General features: G+C 35.4%; 1 protein-coding gene across 1 annotated transcript in view; it reads left to right on the top strand.

The window, feature by feature from the left end:
• Positions 1 to 2,317: 2,317 nt before the first annotated feature.
• atp10b (ATPase phospholipid transporting 10B) overlaps positions 2,318 to 9,939 on the top strand; it is a 41,955-nt gene continuing 34,333 nt past the window's right edge. The window contains exon 1 of the mRNA XM_042770560.1: positions 2,318 to 2,990. Coding sequence (XP_042626494.1) covers positions 2,581 to 2,990 — 410 coding nt within the window. The 5' untranslated portion in view covers positions 2,318 to 2,580. The remainder of the gene's footprint in view (positions 2,991 to 9,939) is intronic.

Below are 9,939 nucleotides of genomic sequence, written 5' to 3'. Positions count from 1 at the left end.
CAGGGCCGTGTCAGCTAGTGACAGCTGTGTGTGTGTGTGTGTGTGTGTGTGTGCTTGGGCAGAATGCACTGAGACAGATATATGAGCTCACTGCTTTTAATCACAGTGTGGTATTTATATATAAGTCATTTCACATGCAAATGCTTGAGGTAGCAGAAGTTCCATAGCCACACAATATACAATAAAGTATTCATTCATTCATTTATTCACATAGAGAAAATGTGTGATCTCATTGACTGTGAATTTTTTGCAGGTATTTTAAAATAAATAACTGCAAACACTGTAAAATAGGCATGTTTTTGGTAACATATTTTGATGTTTGGGATATGTTTATTGCGCTACTTTGGGCTGTTTTTGACTGGCTTTAGAATTGTAGACCAACACCGACTACCGCTTAGTGTTTATGTAACTCCATCATTTTTGTATTGTGCCAAATCCGCACTATATTTCTTTTGACTGCACAACCCCAAATGTAAAAGCGCCCGCGAGCTCTGTGCACAGAATCGCATGATAAAACGTGTGCAAATTATGGACTTTCACTCTAAAAAATGGTAAAATGTTAATCGTGGGGCTTGCTCGGTGCAGATAATGTTGTAAATAATATTCAGTTTCTTGCACAGACCAATCGCTTCGCTTTATAATACACCAATATATCATCAGGAGCCACGGGTGTTAATCAATTCTGTGTTCCTTGATGTGCTTTTTATTCTCAAAAACGGGCAGCCGCTGACTTGCATTTTATGAATCATCAATGAGCACTGTTTCAGCTAAGAATCTTTACTGAAGAGAACAAGTCACCTATATCTTGGATGGCCTGTTGGTGAGTGAATTAACAGCGCAATTTCATTTTTGGGTGAACTATCCCTTTAAGTGGTTTTCGCTATAAGGCAACTATTAACATACATCAAAATGTCCCGCTTATTTGTGCCACAGACTCTTACATTAAAGACCCATTAGTTATTGTTAATAATAATGCATTAACTAACAATGATGAATACATTTATTACTTTTTTGTTTTTATTATTACATTGTTTTATTATTATTTGTATTTATTATTAATCTCTGGTCATGTTAGTTAATAAAAATACAGCTATTCATTGTTAGTTCATGTTAACTCAAGTTTGTTAAATAATATGCACATACAAGTTTTGATTGATTTAAATAATGTGTTAGCAAATGGTGAACCATTAAGATTAAAAATGCTGATTTTACTTTATTCTTCATGTTAACTAATGCAGATAAATGGAAACTTATAGTAACGTGTGACCACTTTTCCTTTCCACATGATTTGACTTTCAGTTTTAATAAAATTTTTTAAAAAAATCCCAAAAATCCAGTAGACTTACATTGAATTGACCTGACTAGAATATCTTCTTTGATTTGTGTCACCAACCAAGACTTGACCAGCCTTATCAGTTTTGCACTTGTAATATATTTAGTATGGGCTGAGCAGAGGTGTTAGACAGGATTTTAATTGTTGTGCTTGTTTTAGATATAATAGTCTCTACAGAAAATGGTAACGTCAGCCTGCAAACAAGTTTGTCTGCATTACAAGAGCACATGCACATTCCTGCCACCTCATGAAAGCATCTCCACTCCTGATTATTATGTTGGGAACACTTTAGAATAAGGTTCAGTAGTTGAAACTAATTGTAAAGTGTTACCAATATGTTTGTTACTTTATTAACGTTTGAATGCTACTCATAAAATCACTTGCTGACTAATAATAGTAAAGTCTTTAAACTGTGAAATGAAAGTTGTGGAATTATGGGAATTATGATTAAAAATATTAAACAAACCCAAACTATATGCGAGTCTCTTCTAGATTACAGATCTGCTCACTTATTTACTAAACCAGCATAATGAGGTGCATCCTGGGATGCTAACAACCCCCCCTCCCCTATTTTTTAATAACAAAATGTTTTAAGTAATGAAAGCACAAGTGTACCCAGGCTTTTGACTGCTAGTGATGTGTCTTTAGTCAACATACACTCTTAACAATAAAGGTACTTCACGATGCCATAAAATAACCTTTTTGTCTAATGGTTCCATAAAGAACCATCTGAAGAACTTTTCTGTTTCACAAAAGGTTCTTTATGGCAAAAAGAAGGTTCTTCATATTATAAAAAGCTAATAAAGAGATTGACTGAATGGTTCTTTGTGGAACCAAAATTGTACCTTTTAAGCACCTTTATCTGTATGTTGTTATTTCTATGGACGGCTGCATTGAGCTTGAGTATATCCTGCTCCGAGCTTTGATTAATGTAATTGGGTCGCTGTGGTGTTGTTGTGCCTTTGAATCTTGGCTTCAGACGCTGTATCTGTGGCATGCAGTGCTCTGACAGCATACCTTCAGCTCAGACAGGTGTTGGTTCCCACAGAGAGCGGTCAGGGGAGTTTGACAGGTGTAGACTCAACCCACTTCTTCTCTTTCTCTTTCTTTTACTCTGTACTTCTGTGTTAGTCTCACTCGTACAGGTGATGTGAGAGGCATTTCGGTTAGAGGGTTTAGAGGACCCTCAGGATTTCTGTTAAAGCTCTGAGTGTCATGCAGAGGAGGTTTGTTTGAGCTAAGACGTCATGACCTGGACAAACCCCCTTACCCTTCTTCGGCACGGCTGGACGAGGCACTGGAACCCGGACAGACCCGTCAGGACGGTGGTCTCCAACCTGCCCTTCGAAGATCTGAAGAAACGTGAGCAGCCCAACCGTCGGTACGAGGGCAACGCCATCAGAACCAACAAATACAGACTGTGGTCTTTCATCCCCATGAACTTATTCGAGCAGTTCCACCGTATGGCCAACATTTACTTCGTGGGCCTGGCCATCTTGAATTTCGTCCCGGTGGTGAACGCGTTCCAGCCGGAGGTGGCTCTCATTCCCATATGTATAATCCTGGCACTGACCGCTGTCAAGGATGGATGGGAGGACTTCCGGAGATACCAGACTGACCAACAGCTCAACAATACACCCTGCTTCATATTCAGCAGGTAAACTGATCACAACTGGGAAACTAAAATAAATGATTCATGCTATTAAAATAATTGTTATATATTATAATATAAAATATAATTTCAGTTTAACATGTTGGTTTGATGCAGTGGTTCTCAACCTTTATGACTTGAAGGCCCCCAGATATCCCTCAAACACAATATTATGATAAATCGGCTTGTTATTAAACTTTTTTTCTATTAATGTGGTTAATTGATTTAATATATTCATTCAATCCAGAGATCACATTCTGTATTCCGGAACTGTACTGTATGTTCTTCAGTAAAAACAATAGTTATTCAGGGAAAATGAAAAGAAATATGGTTTCAGTTTACTTCTTGTTTTTATGCATTTCTTAGATTTTTAATTTAGATGTTAATTTAATTTAGACTTTAATTTTTAATTAGGCAATTTTAATATATTAATAATAACATCATTAATTAATTAATTAATTAATTATATAAATAATTTTTTTAATTATTAATAATATATTATTTTTGTGAAACTGTTTTTTTGTGTTTTTATTTTTATTTTTGTGTGTTTTTTATATATTATTATAATAATTAATAACAATTAATAATTTAAATATTTTCAAATACCCTCTCATTGAGAGCCACTTGTTAAGTGTGATTAGTTTATAATTACTGTGTGATTAATTACAAATAATTAATAATTTAAATACGTTTTAGAAACCTTCTCATTAAGAACCACTGGTTTAATGTGATTGATTATTTAAAGCAAACACACAAAACCATATCCACCTTATTTTTCAATGCAGAAGAAAGCTATTTTCTGTGAATGTATGAAACGTCTGATTCATTAGCCACTGTACTGTAGAGAAATCTGTTTGCGCTACAAACAAGTGTATTTTTGTTTAAATTTAATGTTTATGATTATAAGTTATAATAATTTTATAACCAATACAAGTTTGCAATGTCAAGCAGCATAGCGGACTGTTTTGTACAGCTAAAATAACTGGAAGCGAATGACACGGGAAGCACTGCTACAACATCCGTCCACAACAAGCTCTTACGTTAAAAAATAATTTGGATAAAAAATTAACATAATTAGTAATGTCCCCTGACATGCATATCAACTCCATAAGGCACTTTGCCACCATTAAATCAATTCTGAAACACTGAAAGCAAATAATGACAGCAGTTTTATGTTTTGGAATGCTAAAAGCTAATAAACAGGGTCCGTTTGCACAACACATATAGAAATTACATCCAAAGATAACAGAATAAAACATTGGAATCGTAAGACACATTTTAAAAAGTTTAAAATTATTTCACTACATATACACTGTAAAAAAATGCTTGTAATTTTAACAGTAAAACACTGTAAAAATGCTACAGTAAAAACCTGTTAATTGGTTAACAGTAAGTTTCCATACTACTGTATATACGGTGAATAAATGTAATTGCATTTAATGTAATTTTACAGTAAAATACTGTTTTTGGAAGTGAAAAAGAAGAAGTAATTGTATAATTTACTGTGAAAAGCTGTAAATTGACACTCCCAGAATTCCTTGCACGACACTTCATATTAGATTTTTTTTTTTTTTTTTTTTTTAAATAACAGTTTCTTAATCTTACATCTAATGTTGTTAGATTAATGTTTATTGCATTATTTCAGTATCATGCGTGTCACCACGATGGGGATTAGTGTTTGTGTGAATGACACTGTGTGCACCTTCTATATATAAGTATTGCCCTCCTCAGCTCGTAGAAAAGCTTTTTGTGATGAGCTTTGGTTCATCACGTGACTTTCTCATAACCACCAGTTTTTGGATGTCAGTGCATTACAATAGTTCAGAACAGATGTTAGTACTTATGTTGGTTTATTAACATTACTCCAGTTAATGAAATACAGTATTTTATTGTGAATATAAGTCTGTAAAACCTAAAATGTTGCTACCATATTTTTTACAGTGAAGTTTTGGCAACCACAGCTGCCGGTATTTTACTGTAAATGTCACAGATTGTTTTTGCAGTGTAGCATCTAAAAAATGTGTCCATCTGGGATGTATTTTCATAGGCTAACATAACAATTATTAAACTCTCTAGTGCAGATCAATGAAGTAGCCCGTTAAAGCATTTAGGTCTCTGTACTGAGCGCTATGTGCATCCTCTATTAAGTGTATTACACTGGAACATTTGTATAGGTTTTAATAAAATATGTAAAATAAATGAAGTTACTGGTGACTATACAGTCAGTCGTCTCATGCTCTCTGTGCTCTTGCTCTCTACATCCCTCCCTCCCTCGCTCTCTCTCTCTTTCTACATCCCTCCCTCGCTCTCTCTCTCCTCTCCTACCAGCAGCTGCCCCCACCTCACTCTCTGCTCTTGCATCCCTCCCTCCCTCGCTCTCTCTCTCTTTCTACATCCCTCCCTCGCTCTCTCTCTCTCTCTCTCTCTACATCCCTCCCTCGCTCTCTCTCTCTCTCTCTCTTCTCCATCTTTCTGTGTGCTCTGTCGTGGCGCAGGCTCGCTTGAATTTGTGTTTCACTTCATCTGTGTTTCGAAACCCCATGGGAATTTTTGACCTAGAAATAAAATTTGTGGGGGAGATTTTTTTTTCCTTTTGAAGAGCTGCACAATGTCTTGCATCCAACGCATTGAGTGCATTTTGACGAGATCCTCATCATTGTGTTGCATCAGAGAAGGCATCGTTTAGATCTATTTTAAAATGACTGAATAGCTGGTGGGGAAAAAAATAAGTAATTCACCACACTTGAGAGGTGGAAGGACTGAGAGACTAGGGGTTAGTTAGAGATAGATAGAGAGAGAGAGAGAGAGAGAGAGAGAGAGAGAGAGAGATTTCACAGCAGTCACAGGTACACCTTGAGATATATTTTTACTTCCAAAAGAGATTCCAAATCCATCACTTATTGCCATGGTTACTTAGTCTCTTTCATTTTATTTTGAGCTAAGCCGCTGCTCCATTTTGTGATTCCCGGAGTGTTTCCAGACGGGGAGCCCAGGTGGCACAGGGGCAGTCCGAAACTCAAACCTACTGCTGTCCTGACATGCCTGTCGTGCCCAGAGGGGCTGTTAGAAAAGCTAGCTCTTTTGCACATTTCTATTATTCACAGTGTGCTGTTGTTTTAAGCGTGTCTCAGTTTTGGACAGCTGGGTTATATTTATCCAGACTTAACAGGCATAATGTCAACATGATGTTGAATGTATTTGTTTATTGACCTTATTTATTTACTTTCTTAATACTTGTTTCTGGTCTTATTGTGTTATTTAGTGCATGCTATTCCAAAAAAGAAAAGATATGTCTTCATAATATTTTATTAAAATTATATAGTGGATGTGCTGGAGCACTTTGTGGCTTAAATATATTTTGTGAGTATACAGATGCAGGTGCACTCATAAAAATAAAGGTTCCTTATTGGCTTTAATTGTTCCATGAAGAGCCTTAAACATCCATGAAATCTTTCCATTGCAGAACCAGTTCTTTATAAAAGGTTCTTCAGATTATTAAAATGCTCTTCACGCTAAATAAAAATGGTTCTTTTAAGAACTGACCCCTGAAAGTTGTTTGTTTATTTATTTATTTATTTATTTTAGTTAGAACTCAAAATAGTTCTTCTGTGGTATCACTAAAAAAGTTTTTAACTTTAACAAAACCAGTTTATTTAGATATTACCATTTTTAGGTTTCAATTTCAATGCACATTTCTGTATTATATTTATTTTGTGTGCACTCTTAAAGGAATAGTTACCCAAAAATGTACATTTGCTGAAAAATCACTCACCCTTGAAATATCCAAGATGTATATGAGTTTGTTTCTTCATCAGAACAGATTGGTAATATTCTGCACTACATATGAATCCTTTGTAGTGAATGGGTGCCGTCAGAATGAGAGTCCAGACTGCTGATGAATACAATAACCCACAAGTAATCCACACCACTCCAGTCCATCAGTTAACATCTTGTGAAGCCAAAAGTGGTGTGTTTGCAAGAAATAAATCCATCATAAGGGCATTTTAACTTTAATCCATCGCTTCTGGCTAAAACTTTTTCACTGGAGAAAGCAATATTATAGAGCACTTGTATTTTAGCCCGGAAGCAACGGTTTGAAGTCGAACATGTCTTAATGATAGATATGTTTCTTACAAACATGCAAGCTTTTTCCTTCACAAGACATTAACTGATGGACTGGAGTGGAGTGGATTACTTGTGGATTATCGTGATGTTTTTATCAGCTGTTTGGACTCCCATTCTGACGGCACCCATTCACTGCAGAGCATCCATATTTAGTGATAAATTTTCCCAAGTATGTTCATATGTAGAAAAAACTCATCCACATCTTGGATATCTTGAGGGTGAGTACATTTTCAGCAAATTTTTATTTTTGGGTAACTACTCCTTTAATTAAGAGTGCACACAAAATATTGTCCAGAAATATGCGCTGAAATGGTAACCTAAAAATGTTAATATGTAAACATCACTGAATCAACTTAAATTTATTATTTATATCAAACAAAACAAATTTTATGGTTTAAATTAAATATAAGTACTGTAGCTCTTTAAAGTAACAACTGCAGTATACCACTTTTTACAGTGTGAGTGGAAGAATTATGATTTTGGATATTCTTACAGTAAGTGATGTTGTGGAAGGTATTACTGTATGTGGAATCCTGATATTTCAGGCCTTCACTGCTTGCTTTGAGATCGTAGTCAATGCTTTTTGAGGCAGGGAGCACAATACTGTCTTCTAACTTTCTCTGCTGATCTGTGGAGTTGCCATTCCACAGTGTGATTGAAAAAGTTAATACACTTTCTATCACTACTCTATAGAACTGAAGCCTTTCGTTCTTTGATACCGCAAAACTTTTTGAGCTGTCATAGGAAGAAGAGCCTTTGGTGAGCTTTTTTGATGATGTAAGTTCTTTCGCTTCAGCACAAGGTTGTTAGCGCAGCACATTGAGTTAGAGAGGAGACCTCATTCCTGCAGCCCTATCTGTGATCAGATCAACCAGTGTAGTGTTGAGTTGGCATGACTGTGTTAAATACCATAGGTACAGAGAACAGCTGCATGGGTAGCAGTTTCTTCCAGCTGTTAAATCTGTTTAATTTGGAATTATTTCCCTTATTTTTCAATGTTGAAGTAAACCATTTCATGTGAACATGCAAGATATTTGATTCAATGGGCACTATAGGTAGTGGTGGGCGCCTTCGAAGTACTGCTTCGTTAAGCTTCGACACCTTTGTCATTTTTTTGTGTCATAGTAGTACAGAGTGCGTATTCAACTGCTAATATCACATGATTTCAGTACACAAAGCTTTGCTATATAATTTTTAGAATTTCAATGGCTCAGCTAGAGGCGCAGTTAACCCTCAAATTAAATTGTTGTAACAGTAAATTGTCTCTTATTGGTCTGACTAGCCAAGCCCTCTATAAAACACACAAAACAAACACTAAAAATTATTAAAATAACACAAATTATACAGACGCATCAGATTTAATGGTATCTGATGATTTGTAGATTACATTTAATAGATGAAATTTTTGAGAAAACATTTGTAGTTGGTTTGTAAAAGATGTGCGTTACATTTTACTAGTTTGATCAGCAGTTTTTTGACAGCATGCGGTGTTTTGACCACTTCAAATCATTTTGCGTAGCAATTAATTTGTAAATCTCTGTTTCTCCCATTATTAGCTATAGGTAGACTATACTAGAAACTAAACTAGAAGAAAAACAAAGTGCAGTAAACTGTAAAACGTTTTGTACTACAAACCAGTGTGTTTTTGATTATGATAATAAATCTAAATAATATTATATTACATACTAGTTTGCAATATCATGACTTTTTAGTAACTCTTTCTGCATGTACTGTAGGTGGCAACAAGTCTTTATGGATGAAGCACTGAATTTTTTTATTTAACCGATTTGTTCAAAAACTCTAATTATACGAGTGTGTCATTGAATAATTGACTTAACCAGTTTGCTGATTCATTCAGGACCAAAACACCACTTCTGTGTGTTGATTTTGCTATGGCTTTGTTTCAAACTATGTTCATTTGCCAGTCAAAAACAGATAAATTGGTAATGGTAAAATGTAATCAGTTCAATATTAAGCTGTTTATTAAACTGCTATACTATAAGCAATATTATATGTGCAGTCATGTAATATTCCTTAAATACACCACATTTTTTTGAGTATGTGCATTTAGTCTAGCAAGAGAATATTCAAGAGAATAAATGTACAGGCAACATCTGTTGTGCTTATGCACCATGATGCATGACAACTAGTAGCGATGCTTTTATTCAGTTGCTTTGCAAGGGCTGTTTTCTCTTTATGACATTGCTTTATCATGCTGGATTTTCATACCCGTAAATAAACAATTCAATTTCAAACGGTTCCCAGTCGTCAGACAATCCCTCGTTCCACTGGCTCCACAAGGGGACCTTCTGTCTGAAAGCAACAAAATCATTACGCTAATCTAATACTTCACACGCTTTTATGCTGTATAGTGTTGCTAATGCTTGTATCCCTCCCATTCTGGACATGAATGAACTGTGGTGCTTTCCTCCAGCGGTCATGATTGATTAGTTCTTATTCTACCCCAAAGGGAGAGAGTTTTATAATGTTGTTCACACACATAGTCAAACCCCCTTTCATTTAAAACAGCTCAGGGCAGACAAAGTGATGCTTATTCCGTCTTGGCTGTTTAATTCACTCTTGCTGAGAATTTTTACTGCTGTGAAATATTCAAGAAAATAAATAGCTAGTCCTTATGTTCATTTAGTGAATAGGACTTCTACACTTTCTGAAGAGTTGTGCTTACCCATGCAAAACTCACTGCCATGATCTTAGGGTGTTCTGGGTGGTTGCTAGGACGTTGCTAGGTGTCTAGATATGAGATGAGTTATTTAATCAAGTGTAATGCTAAGAGTTAGTGGTTTGTTCAGATCCCTAATACTAAATATAA

Source organism: Cyprinus carpio, chromosome A14 (genome assembly GCF_018340385.1).
Source record: "Cyprinus carpio isolate SPL01 chromosome A14, ASM1834038v1, whole genome shotgun sequence".
Lineage (NCBI taxonomy): Eukaryota > Metazoa > Chordata > Actinopteri > Cypriniformes > Cyprinidae > Cyprinus > Cyprinus carpio.
Note: the sequence above shows the minus strand (reverse complement) of the source record. Positions and strands in the feature narration are given on the sequence as shown.